Below are 13,273 nucleotides of genomic sequence, written 5' to 3' on the forward strand. Positions count from 1 at the left end.
TACAATATAATATGACCAATTTTCAAAATGCATCTGTATTAATGTTTTACCTTCAGTTTTGTGTTTAATGTTTATCGTGACAAGTATACCTATCGTGATCCTTGAGAATGAAGCTGAAACTTTCATTGCGGGTGTGTGTTTGCGCATTTCCACTCCCACTCCCACGCATAGAGATAGGATCTCTGGGTATATTGCTATTAAATTGTGGTGTGCGAGTAGATTTCGCAGCAAGTGCTTGAGTTCTCTTCCTCTCGAATGCCGCTCTGTACTTATCGTAGCCATCTCTAAAGCTCTTATCTACACGATGAGAGAAGACGAGTTCACCGCGCGGATTTGTAGTGGGAGGGAGATTACTCATTGCTTTCTGGCGCTGCTGGACGGTATTAGCAGCTGCCTTAGCGGGTCGTCTGAATAGTGAGAAAGGGGTGGTGGGGCTTTGGAGACGCATGTTGAGAGCCATATTGAAAGAGCGTAGAGCGCGATTACAGTGGGGAACGTATCTATTAGCGTATGTGATGCGCTCAGAATACACACCGCTGACGAAGAAGAGGATTAGAGTGGTGAGCGTGATAGTGAGCATGGTCATGTACGCGTAGCCTCTGTATGTTTGACGCTGGATTGGTGGTTAGCGGTAGATCCACATACACTCACCACCACCCACATTCTGCTTGTCGATCACATTCCAGGATAATAGACCACTGGTTGAAATTAAGAAAAGCAGGAACAGCTCATATCGACGCCGACGTTTGCGTAACGCAGTCGCATTCTGCTTTAATCTCTCTTCAAATCGTAGTAGCTCTCTGTATGTTATTTGGTCCGGCGGTGGACACCAATGACGCTTAGAAGACCGCGTTCGTTCGGTCATCAGCGCTGAATGCAATATGAATATTAAATATTAAGTTATAAGCCTGAATTACTTGAAATATTCAAATCTCTCTAGAAATTTCTAGATAATTTCGTCACTTTCTGGTGATTGTTGGGTGGACGTCTGTGAATTATATAAATTCGGTGAAATTCGACCTTTCTCGTCAACTTCCATCATCTACAAACACAAATGAGCAGCTCAAATTTCACAGATCGCTCTAGGGAATCGATTACCCTCGCAATACAATTAGCCAGAGAGAACAACAACGCTCTCATTTACCCTGCACACATAGCTAGCATACTCCTTAATGACCCCACTCGGCCTGAGGGCGCAGCCCCTTCTCTATTCGCTACTGCCCTCGAAAGAGCTGGCGTAGATAAGCAATCAGCCAACAGAGAACTCCAGAAGCTTATCGTAAAGATCCCTGTCCAAGATCCTCCTCCAGACGATATAACCCTGTCTACAGCTGCAGGCAAGATTATCAGACGAGCTGAGGAAGTTATGAAAAATCAACATGATTCCTTTGTCGCACAGGATCATCTCATAATCGCTCTCCTTGAAGACAGCGCTATCCTTCAAGCACTCAAGAACGTTGGACTCAGCAGCACTAAAACTGTTGAAAATGCTCTCAATCAACAGAGAGGCGGAAGAAGAGTTGACAGACCAAATGCCGAAGATGGTTTCGACGCTCTCAACAAATACGCAACTGACCTCACCGCTGAGGCTGAATCTGGTAGACTTGATCCGGTTATTGGTAGAGATAATGAGATCAGAAGAGGTTAGTTGGTAATCTTTGACTCTTTCATCCAAACTAACATTTGTATAGTTATTAGAGTCCTTTGTAGACGCACTAAATCCAACCCAGTACTTATCGGTGAGCCTGGTGTCGGTAAAACTGCTGTTGTCGAAGGATTAGCACAACGTATTGTCAATAGGGATGTACCTGCAAGTCTCCTTGGCAAGCTATTTTCATTAGACGCAGGTGCTCTAATGGCAGGTGCAAAGTACAAGGGCGAGTATGAAGAGCGCGTCAAGAGTGTTCTCGATGAAATTGAAAAGTTAGGCGATCAAGGCAACCCAGTTATACTCTTCTGTGACGAAATTCATCTTCTCATGGCTGGATCTGGCGATAGCTCAGGTGGTATGGATGCTGCAAACCTCTTCAAGCCAATGCTGGCACGTGGTAAAATCAGACTCATAGGTGCAACCACTCTCAATGAATTCAGACAACACATAGAAAAGGATGCAGCATTCGAGAGACGTTTGCAGCAAGTAATGGTTAACGAGCCATCAGTTAACGAATCTATCACCATTCTTAGAGGTATTTCACATAAATTGGAGGTGCACCACGGTGTGCGTATTCTAGATTCCGCTTTGGTGGCCGCATCGACTCTTGCGAGACGCTACCTTACCGGACGTAAGTTGCCTGACGCAGCTATCGACTTGATAGATGAAGCATGTGCCGGTGTGCGCGTCGCTCGTGAAACGGTACCCGAACAGGTCGATCAGCTCGAAAGATCCAAACTGCAATTGGAGGTCGCCATTCACGCACTATCTAGAGAGAGTGACAAGGAAAGCAAGGCGAATCTTGAAGAAGCTAGAAAATCAGTTGCTGCAATCGACGAAGAATTGAAACCTATGAAAGCTGCCCACGAAGCATCTAAATTCCGCGACGAAGAAATTAACGAAGCGAGACGTAAAGTTGAAGATCTCACATCCAAAGCAGATGCAGCAGAACGTCGCTACGACTTGGCGACGTCCTCGGATATCAGATTCTACGCCATCCCTGATCTCCAAAAGAAGATTGAGCAGATGGAACAGAAAAAGAATGAAGATGAAGCAGCTGAGGGTCAGGAAACTTCTATAGTCACACCAGATCAGATTGGTGAGGTTGTCGCTAGATGGACAGGTGTTCCAGCTACGCGTATCCAGACTACCGAAAAGGAGAAACTTCTCAGACTGGAGAAACTTCTGAGCAAGAATGTGGTAGGACAACCGGAAGCAGTGAAAAGTGTCGCGAATGCCATACGTCTTTCAAGGTCGGGTTTGTCTAATGCCCAACGTCCAATCGCCAGCTTCCTCTTCTGTGGTCCATCGGGTACTGGTAAAACATTGCTGTCTAAGCAACTCGCTCAGCTACTCTTTGACAGCGAGCAGGCAATGATGAGGATTGACAGTTCAGAGTTTAGCGAGAAGCACTCCATCTCACGCCTTATCGGTGCACCACCAGGATACGTTGGTCACGGTGAAGGTGGTCAACTCACCGAATACGTCAGGCGTAAGCCTTACTCTGTCATATTGATTGATGAGATCGAGAAGGCTTGCAGAGAGTTCATAGTTCTCCTCCTCCAAATACTCGACGAGGGTAGATGCACAGATGGTCAGGGCCGTACTGTCAACTTTAACAACTGCGTCTTGATCATGACGTCTAACCTCGGTGCATCCCACTTGGCAGAATTGGCCGGAGATGATGGCGGAGCCCCAACGGAAGCTAAAGGGCTTGTCATGGGTGCAGTTCAAGGCCATTTCCCTCCAGAGTTTATCAATCGTATTGTGAGTGCGACGTGAGAGTAGCTGAGACAAACTAACATGCTTACTAGGACGAAATAATTATTTTCAGAAACTTAGCACTCGGCGATGTGAGAAGAATAGTCGACATACGCCTCGACGAGATACAAAAACGGATGAAAGCAAACGGGAAGAACATCAAGATGATCGTTGATGAGGCGGCGAAGCACTACCTCGCATCAGTTGGCTTTAACCCAATCTACGGTGCTAGACCATTGAACCGTTCCATCCAGCAAGAGATACTGACACCACTATCCTCGCTCATTCTCGCAGAGAGGGTTCTAGACGGTGAGAGCGTCGAGATAAGTTTCGATCCACCACGCAACCGTCTTTTCGTGAAACCTAATCACGAAGGAGTGGTGGATATGGATGAGGATGATGACGATGATGATTACGACGATGATGTTGAAATCGAAGAGCTGCAGTGAGGAGCATATGCAGTAGCTTAAGCGCACAAGGAATGAAATAGCCACGTTAGAATAATGACTGCAACTTGTATAACATAAAGAGATATTTAAATTCATTTACAGAAATTTAATCTACTTGCTCATAACATTGCTTACATAGTGCTTGATGTTGCTGAAGCTGTCGAATGGAGTGTAAGGGATATTCTGCGCGGTGCAGTACTTTTCGAGGTCTTTCCCTTCACGAACGAAGAGGTGATCTGCGTGCTTAGCAGCGCTCATATCACTAACACCGTCACCAGAGAAAAAGAGAGTTGGAGGATTAGCGAGGTCTCTGTAAGGGAGAATAGCCTTAGATTTGTCATGACCGAAACCAGATTCTGGATGTCTGAAGACGATTTCCCAATCTTTACCTTCATCATCGTTAAATTTGACATCATTTGAAATTATGTCGATCGTTTTGGCTTCCTCCTCGCCGATCAATTTAGATAACACGCTTCTAATGAAAGGTGCCATTCCACTAGAGACAATGACAACCGGTATCTTTTGCTCCTTGGCCCAGAAATAGAAATCTTTAAATCCGGGATCGAGGACAATATCTCTCTTGAGTATCTCCATACATTCACCAAATGACTTGACTTTGGAAACTCCCCTGAGCATCTCGTAGAATGCATCGCGGAAGTTGATACGATGTGCAAGTATCTCCACACTCAACTTTTCCCTGTTTTCCTTGCCCATTCCGTAGTTATCGATCAGATAGTCATTCGAGTCGGCTGTTGTGATTGTGCCATCCCAGTCGCTGAGGTAGACGAATGGTCCTTCTTTGATGATGACGTCGGATGATCCTGGCAGTGGTGTGGACATGTTGATTTGAGTTGCTGAGTTTATTACTTGTTTGGCGTTGGAGTGAAAGAGGCGCGCTCAGGGCGTCAAACGCGTCATCATCGCCTCAGCAGCAGTAAGCTGCAACCATTTTATCTATTAAAATAACAAACATTACTTATATTTCTCAAATTATTTCTATTCACCTTATCATTCTGCCCTCCCGCATATATTAGCGGCGCTGGTGAGCAGCGTCACTTATCTTGCTATCTATATCTATATCTATATCTACTTTCAATCTGCTGCCTGTTTAACCATCAGCTATCCGGGGAATATGCCGTGAATACTACCTCCAGCCAGGCATACAACTGGCTATGAATATAGGTTTTACCATGTCCTACAATCCAAATCCAATGTCAAAGTCAATTCACAAACCTTGTATTTTTCTAGTTTCTGAGCTCAAACTTCTATTAAAGATGTTGTCAGCGAATTCATTTGTCATGAACTGCCCAACAGCGTATGTACTCCTAAGAACACAATGCCTTAATGCCTTTCTCAACATTCTACATCATCTAAGCCATTACTGTAGCAGCTGCTGTGCCGTCTCCGTCGTGACATACGCTCTAAGCCGCAGTAAGGTGTATGTTCCGGATTCGACTGAAGAAACCGCATTCTTTGATTCTCATATATGTAACTTAAAAGGCTATTCAACGTGCTCAAAACAGCAACCAATCAAATTACGCATATAAGTAAATTGATGATGATGATGAAATTAAATATATTGTTAAGACAATACAAAAGTAATAACTGCGTCCATCAATACTTCCTAAAGTGTTGTATTTGAGAGAAGTGTTGATTAGAGTGGAAGTGTTTCTTGACTTATGTCGTAAAATAATTGGTGCCTCGTGTTTCTTCGAAAAATTTCTAGTTACATCGAAACACCTGGATTTCTTGCGCGTGTATTTATTTGTGGTTTGAAAAACTCGTATAGGGCTTGTAAAGCTTGCGCAATTTTGAGAATTGGGCCTAGGTCGAACCTTATGTTTAGCTTGACTATTTTTCTTCTTAACGTGATTCTTGCCATCAAGTGTTTTTTTCTTCAGACGAAGATTCTGTGGGAAATGGTGTCGTCTACGCCGCATGTACTGCATCTCGGTGAGTCTATTATTTTGAATCGATGGCGATATGACTTAGTTATGAGGAGGTGCCCTGTGCGGAGCTGGGTGGCTAGGCAACTTGTTGCTCGTGGCAAGCCACTGAGTATCTTGGCTGTCTTTGCAGACGTCAGCTTGCCTGCCGCCGTTTTTGAGGTGTGAGACATGAGATCAGTCATACGTGAGGCTTCCACCCTGAGCGGGGCTGCGTAGCGCTTGCGCATGCTGCGTCTCATAGCTGAGAATGAAGTCCTCAGTGCAAAGTCAATAGTTGTGGTATGAGCTGTGGTTGTCCTTTCCTCATTTGCAGTTCTGTCCGCTAATTCCTTTCCGTAAATTTCAGTATGGCCTGGGATCCAATTCAGGTTGATGACAGGACTTTGGTTTCTTCTAATTGAATTTAGCTTTGTCACCTGCTCAAGTATTCTCATCACCAGGTATTGACCCGTCTTTGTTGATTGCAGCTGAAACATGGCTGCCAGGGCCGCCTGGTTGTCCATGTGAATGATACTCATTTACAATGAATCGCCAGACAGCGTCGGTTAGTAAATAAATTTTTCACTTCATGACTATAGACGAGACACGTATATATTTCTAGAATCAATCCGTACATTATAAGTCGTGTATGGTGTAGTGGTTATCATATCGGTTTTTCACTTGAAAGACCACCGAAGAGCCGGGTTCGATTCCCGGTACGCGAACATTTTTGCCTTTTTAAAATAATACATAATGTTCTCTTAAGTTTTTCATTAATAGCCTTGAGATGTTTTTCACATTGTTATTCAGATGAACGTAGTTTTTGTTGAAATATAACTATGCAACCTGACATTGTCTTGAACGGTTTGAAAAAACACACTAGGGCTAAAAAGAACCTTCACGTCGTGCAAAAGGCACTTTTTTCGAGCAATTGTCGTCCAGTATAGTAGTCAGATAGCGATATAGTCAAGGTTTTACAAGCGCTCTAATACTTTATTAAATATAAATCATACGTACGACGAAAATGAGATAACGCGCTTTTGAAGAGGGAGAGTCTATAAGTCTGTGATTGCTGCGTCTATTGCATAGTCTATAATGAATGGACCAATCTAATACTTCTGAATATTTGTGTGGTTGATGCCAGAATGCCATGCCTTGAAATGCGAGTTAATATAAGTTAATTTAAATGCCGATAAATGTTATTGTAGTAATGTCAATGAGAGAATTATGTGTCAAGCGTCACGTGCCACGCGTTACGGGCTAGAGAAAGGTGATGTCGGCCAACTAACTCTATACTGACCATGTCTCGATCCAGCTCTTGTGCTATCGTCATCGTCATCTTTGTTAGCTGATACTGCAAGTGCTTGCGGTAGTGAAAGCGGGAACAGTTGTCTAAAACGAGGATCAAATGCTGTGACGCTTTGTGTCGATGGAGGTGCTGTTGAAGAAGGTTTACTCATATCATTTATTATCTTTGACTCAGTCTGACGCATAATGTTGGAATCGTCAGTTGAGATTGATGATGATCTTCTCGGTATTGGGATTGGCTTCGAAGATGACGACCTCCGACTGAATTGCAGATTGATTTCAGGTGATGGGCTCATCATTGGCGAGGACCCTGCACAGCAAGATCCTGCAAACCTGTGATGAGGATTTGCACCTGATATCGAGGATCTGTGTGAACTTATGCCACTGATACCACCACCCTGGCTTGAAAACGACACATTTCTTGACATTGCCAGCGGTGAAGGTTGTGAGGGTTGTGGAGGGGATGCTTGCTCCGTTCTCTTCAACCATCTATATCGGTTCTTCTGACAGTGTTCCAAAACACCATTCAGTTCTGTAATTACGGTAAGCCTGAAGATGAATTAAGCGGGTAGTTGACCCACCTGGCAAGAAGTCGACTAAAACCTGGAACAGCGGCTGAACAAACATATCGATAAAGCCAACTTGAGATTTAGCTTGTGAGACTGGATCAGCACTACTAAATACAGTGACAGGCAAGCTGAGCTGTGTCTCTAAAGCAGCCTGTTTAGCCCATTCTTCAAGTAAAGCCTTAGACCAATGTTCGCAAACGTGGTACGGACGAGCAGGATTACTGATATCAGCACATTTTATCAGAGCTTGCAAAAGCAGAGTTCTATCTAAAGTATCATTGCTTTCTTTGCCTTTCAAGATACGGTCGCGCATCTCTGAAAGCATCTTCATAAAATCGAAGTGCAGACTCATGTCTGTAGCCAAAACAGTCTTTGACATCAAGTTGCGAAACTGTTTAGCATCGTGACTGCCTACTCCATCATTTGTCGGTGTTGTTGGGGTCGATGGGGAGTTTGGGGTTGCAGTAGCCATCGCTGTTACATCTGATTCAACCTTGGCTGAAGCTCTCCTCATTGCATTTCCATCATTCTCTTCATGCTTTGGCTCGTATTGACTTTTTGTTATATTGATTACGTCAAATGGCGTGAGCGATGAATTTGAAGAAGCACCAATGAGAAATCCGAGATTGTGTTTCCTGAGTAACTGTACGAGCAATATGCAATGCATATTCTCTAGAACTGACTTGGATTGATAGATTTCAGAGAGCGGGGTTTGAGCATTGTTCATGAAGGTATTATTCAAACCGGGGTGACCGACGTCGTGACCAATAGCAGAAACAAGTAGAGAGAGAACATCCCAGTCTGAAAGGAGCTTTGAGGCCAGACCATCTTCAGACCTTGACCACGGTTCTTTAGTGGTGAGCGTGTCGATCGGAGGAACGACCTTCAACATGACCAAAAAAGAGTAAGTTGCTTGTAAAACGTCAATAGCGTGGGTGTAGTTGTGATAAGCATTAGGAGCGCTGTATGACTTGCGAACGGCTATCAAGAAGGAACTGAATTGTGATAACTTGAGGTGCCTTAAAGACGGTAACTGAAGAGAAGACTCCAAGATGATAACAGCGCAATGAAAGAGTTCTTCTTTATTCAGGGCGAGAGGTTGAAACGCCCAAGTAGACAGCTTATGAATCAGATAAGCTTTGTTGGGAATTTCAATAGAGTCCTCAGAATTTGAGCGCTCGTCAAGCTTCTTGAGCTCTTCTTCCTCCTCCTCCTCGTTTAGGTGCTTAGACTTCTTGAACAAATCCCCGATAAGCTCACCCAGGCCATCGTTTGTGTCTTTGTTGGATCTAGCCAGACCACCGACATCGACAGATTTCCTGCGATTGTCGATAGCCTCGTAAACGTTGAGTGTGTTGAAGCATATTGGGATAGTCTTTGTGGTGCTTGCAGAAGGCTGTTGGCCCGTAGCCCGTAATAGCGCGCGGTCTGAATTGCTCATTGCAGATCTAAACGGGATTTGCTGAGTTGTTTGAGTCGTTTGAATCGGTTGCTTTGGTGATGTGCCAGGGCTCGGACAATCATCCGAATTATGTGTAATATCATAATTATTCGGGAATTTATAGTCATTTAGCTCATTCATCTTGAGTGATGGTGTGAGCTGAGCACACTTCGCACGCTGCGAGATAAACTTGGTGGGATTCGCCTTAAAAATTTAGCGCAATTCTTTGAATTAATTTGCTGATTTACTTGCTGCAAATCTACTTAAATCTTGTGCTTGCTGCTCTATCTCTTTCCCTCGGTAGCTGGCATCGCTACAGACATCCCAGCGAGATAGAAACGTTGGCAGATCTTTACTTGTAATAATCACCACACTATTCACTTGTATATCTCTCCATCTCCCCATCTCCACGCTTGCTTCTTCTTCCATCACGTCCATCTCAAATGTTAGCAGATTTAGACCATTATTCCAGCAATCTCACAAGCACGCAGGTCAGGCTTCTCTTTCGGCGGCGGCGGCACCGGCGGCTTTGGTTCTTCCGGCTCAGCCTTTGGCGGTAGCTCAACTCCTGCGTTTGGTTCAGGCGGTTTTGGCCAGCAGCAATCACAGCAACCACAGCAACAGACAGGCGCTTTTGGCCAGCCAGCACAGACTCCCGCTTTCGGTGGGTGTTTATCTCTAGTTTTTGTTGAGCATCTCTCACTCTAAACCAGGCTCATCTGCTGGTGGTTTTGGGTCATCAGGCGGTGCATTCGGCCAGTCTAATACCCCCTCTACTGGCTTATTCGGCGCTAGCAGACCTCCTCAGCAAGGCTCTGGTTTCTCTTTTGGCGGTGGTGGTTAGTTTGAGTGTATTCTTTATTCCCAGCTTACTCTTGCGAACAGCTTCAGCAGCCCCTGCAGCTCCACAAGCAAACCCATCTCCCTTCGGTGCACCTGCACCCGCTTCCACATCCACTTTCGGCCAGCCAGCTCCAACTGCCTTTGGTAGTTCTTTAGGTGCTGGCGGCGCATCTGCAGATGGTGAGCAGGCGCCGAATTCACTTTACCTGACTATACGGCTAAACTTTCTTCAGTCAAAGGCACAGACCCATTCGAAGTTAACCAGCGCGTCGAAGATCCAAAAGGACCAGACCGTATTACAGACAGGGTCAAGTTCCATTCAATTAACACTGAAGCCAAATTCCAGCCTTTCTCATTCGAGGAGTTGCGTATGATGGATTACGAAAGAGGCACAAGAAACTCCTCTCAAGCACCTTCTACCGGTGGCTTCGGTGCTTCTACTTCAGGCGGCTTTGGCAGCACATTTGGTGCTCCAAGCACCGGTAGCGCGTTTGGCCAGTCAGCCGGTACTGGCGCTGGCGCTGGCGGCTTTGGATCAAATACAGGCTCTACCGGTGGTGGATTGTTCGGTTCATCTCAGCCTCAACAAAACAGTGCCTTTGGTGGCTCCTCTGGTGGATTTGGTCAGTCGCAACCAAGTCAGCCAGCGGGTGGTGGAGGCTTGTTTGGCCAATCTAATACCCAATCCACGCCATTTGGTGGTGGCTCTACTGGTAGCGCCTTTGGGCAGCAACCTAAGCCTTCCCTATTTGGTACGTGATGATGATGCTCAGCTTAGTCAATACTTACACGAGTACAGGCTCTACATCAACAAACACTCCATTTGGTGGCGCTGGCGGTGGTGCAGCTGGCGGATCTGCATTTGGTCAATCCAACCCACCTGCATCAGCACCATTCGGTCAATCTAGCACAGGAGGTGGCTTCGGCAGCAATACAGGTGCCAGCGGTGGTACAGGCTTCTCTTTCGGTGTGTAAACATACTTGAGATGTCAATTTTGCTTAAATTTCCAGGCCAACCTGCTAGTACTACCCCAGCAACTGGTGGATTCGGTGCTGCAGCACAACCAAGTACTGGTGGTGGCTTATTCGGACAAAGCGCACAAAAACCAGCGTTTGGTGGAGCTTCCTCAACACGTAGGTGAAGTGTTGTTCATTCTGATCGCCTAACACCTCTCAAAGCATTCGGTCAATCTTCCACTGGTGGTGGATTTGGTTCTGGTGCGACTGGCGGCTTTGGACAATCTCAACCGAGTCAACCACCTGCAGGAGGTGGTTTGTTCGGACAATCTCAGCCTAGTCAACCACCAGCTGGCGGTGGTCTGTTTGGCCAGCAGCAAAATAGCCAACAACAGCCAAGTAGTACAGGATTTGGAAGTGGTGGACTGGGTGGATTCGGCCAACAAAACAAACCAGCGACATCTGGTTTTGGTGGATTCGGATCTACCAACACTGGTGGTACTGGTGGTGGATTTGGTGCAGGTGCTAGTACTGGCGCTGGTGGCTTTGGTCAAAACCAATCAAACACCGGCGCCTCTGGTGCTACTGGCGGCGGATTATTTGGTGGACAGCAGAACCAACAACAGCAGCCATCTACTGGTGGATTTGGCTCTGGAGGTAGTGGATTTAGCTTTGGCCAAAACAGCCAACAACAGCAGCCACAACAACCAGCGCAACAGCAGCAGCCATCGAGTGGATTCAACTTTGGCGGTGGTTTAGGTGGTACCCAGAACAAGCCAGCAACTGGAGGATTCGGCAGTGGCTTTGGCTCGAATACAGGCACAGGAGGATCTACTGGAGGTGGTGGACTTTTCGGTGGTGGCTTAGGATCATCAGCAAACAACAACAACACAGGAACGGGTGGTGGTGGACTGTTCGGCGGCGCTGCCAACAACACCTCAACTGGAGGTGGTCTTTTTGGTGGTGGTGGTGCATCTGCTGCTCCGAAACCAGCTGGTGGATTGTTTGGCAGCACCGGTACTGGAGGAGGGTTTGGTGGAGGGTTGGGACAGTCTTCGACTGCACAACCTGCTCAAAACAACACTGGAGGCTTTGGCGGTGGCAGTTTGTTTGGACAGTCGACCCAGCAAAATTCACTTCAACAATCGCAACCAAATTTGAGTGCATCGGTCGATCAGTCACCTTACGGAGCCAATCCATTATTTGATCTGGGACCAAATCCACAGATTGGACCAACTGCCGTAGCGGTTGGAGGAGCATCAACTGTGAACAAGAAAAAACCAGTGTTGAATGCATCAGCAAGTATGCGTTCACCAGCTAGACCTTTGAACAGACTGAGAGGATTCGCTGCATCACCAGGCACACCAATTTCACCTTCAGCTGGTGTTAACTTGTCATCATCGGTGATGCCACCGTCTTCACCAAGCATGAGTGTGAACGGAGGAATGAGATCATCCCAAAGATCATTGAATCTCTCAAGAGCTGGATCACCAGCTGCGTCGACGAATGGAGGAGTGTTGAGTGGATTGCCAAGCGAGAATGCCATGTCGCCAAATGCATTTATGCCACGCTCATCAGTAAAAAAATTGGTGATTGATCGCAAACCTATACCAGATTCACCAAGCGCGGCAGCGTCAGGATCGCCTAATAGTCTCGCGCAGAGCAAGACGGGTGCAAAAGTCAGCTTCAATCCGCATCTTGAAAAAGCAGCACAAGACAGCCATAGCGTTGGCCTCGGCGATAGTATATCATCAACACCTCACGAAAATACACCACTGAAGACATCAAATACTTCACAATTCGTTAAGTCTACTACACCAACAGCCAGCCCACCACCATCAACAAATACACTCGGGTCATCAGTCGTCAGCGTAGAAGCATCACCGCAGATTGAGGAAGGCCACTACTACTCAATACCAAGTGTAGATGAACTAAACAAATACAGCTACAGGGAGCTGAAATCAGTAGAGGGATTGAAGGTCGGCCGAAAAGGATACGGTGAAATACACTTCCTTGAACCAGTCGATCTGACGACACTGGATGGATTGAATGAACTGACGGATGGACAACTCGTTGTATTTGAGAGCAGAGTGGCTTACGTGTATCCAGATGGAGTCGAAGAAGGCGAGGATAATCCAGAAAATGCACCACTCAAGCCAGCACCTGGACGTGGACTGAATGTAGCGGCTGAAATAGAATTAGAGGGCTGTTGGCCAAAAGACAAGGCGACTGGAGAGTATATTAAGGACGACTCGCATCCCAAGACATTGTCGCATCTCAACAGATTAAAGAAAGTTTCTGGTACGACGTTTGTTAGCTACGAAAGCAGAATTGGTAGATGGGTATTCCAAGTGCCTGGATTCTGA

General features: G+C 46.0%; 6 protein-coding genes and 1 non-coding gene across 7 annotated transcripts; 3 read left to right on the plus strand and 4 right to left on the minus strand.

Annotated features, from left to right (window-relative positions):
• Nucleotides 1-64: 64 nt before the first annotated feature.
• On the minus strand, nt 65-865 carry J056_000620 (Sporulation-specific protein spo7; the record flags this gene model as incomplete). Its single annotated transcript, XM_009270248.1, has 2 exons — nt 65-613; nt 662-865. The coding sequence occupies 2 exons, from the start codon at nt 863-865 to the stop codon at nt 65-67; spliced, it is 753 nt and encodes a 250-aa protein (XP_009268523.1).
• Nucleotides 866-1,054: 189 nt separating this feature from the next.
• On the plus strand, nt 1,055-3,861 carry J056_000621 (Heat shock protein; the record flags this gene model as incomplete). The annotated part of the gene is made up of 3 exons (XM_009270249.1): nt 1,055-1,643; nt 1,692-3,418; nt 3,466-3,861. 3 exons carry the CDS (start codon nt 1,055-1,057, stop codon nt 3,859-3,861), a joined length of 2,712 nt encoding a protein of 903 aa, XP_009268524.1.
• Nucleotides 3,862-3,972: 111 nt separating this feature from the next.
• J056_000622 (uncharacterized protein) lies at nt 3,973-4,701 on the minus strand (the record flags this gene model as incomplete). Its single annotated transcript, XM_009270250.1, has 1 exon — nt 3,973-4,701. The coding sequence occupies one exon, from the start codon at nt 4,699-4,701 to the stop codon at nt 3,973-3,975; it is 729 nt and encodes a 242-aa protein (XP_009268525.1).
• Nucleotides 4,702-5,758: 1,057 nt separating this feature from the next.
• On the minus strand, nt 5,759-6,313 carry J056_000623 (uncharacterized protein; the record flags this gene model as incomplete). Its single annotated transcript, XM_009270251.1, has 1 exon — nt 5,759-6,313. The coding sequence occupies one exon, from the start codon at nt 6,311-6,313 to the stop codon at nt 5,759-5,761; it is 555 nt and encodes a 184-aa protein (XP_009268526.1).
• Nucleotides 6,314-6,432: 119 nt separating this feature from the next.
• J056_004879 lies at nt 6,433-6,514 on the plus strand. Its single transcript has one exon. It is a non-coding gene; the product is annotated as a tRNA-Glu (tRNA).
• A 528-nt stretch (nt 6,515-7,042) lies between these two features.
• On the minus strand, nt 7,043-9,107 carry J056_000624 (cAMP-specific 3',5'-cyclic phosphodiesterase 4D; the record flags this gene model as incomplete). Its single annotated transcript, XM_009270252.1, has 2 exons — nt 7,043-7,629; nt 7,679-9,107. The coding sequence occupies 2 exons, from the start codon at nt 9,105-9,107 to the stop codon at nt 7,043-7,045; spliced, it is 2,016 nt and encodes a 671-aa protein (XP_009268527.1).
• Nucleotides 9,108-9,256: 149 nt separating this feature from the next.
• J056_000625 (Nucleoporin) lies at nt 9,257-13,273 on the plus strand (the record flags this gene model as incomplete). Its single annotated transcript, XM_009270253.1, has 8 exons — nt 9,257-9,261; nt 9,599-9,771; nt 9,821-9,946; nt 9,993-10,130; nt 10,184-10,702; nt 10,750-10,917; nt 10,962-11,084; nt 11,130-13,273. 8 exons carry the CDS (start codon nt 9,257-9,259, stop codon nt 13,271-13,273), a joined length of 3,396 nt encoding a protein of 1,131 aa, XP_009268528.1.

This window comes from Wallemia ichthyophaga (assembly GCF_000400465.1).
Source record: "Wallemia ichthyophaga EXF-994 unplaced genomic scaffold scaffold10, whole genome shotgun sequence".
NCBI classification, from domain to species: Eukaryota; Fungi; Basidiomycota; class Wallemiomycetes; order Wallemiales; family Wallemiaceae; genus Wallemia; species Wallemia ichthyophaga.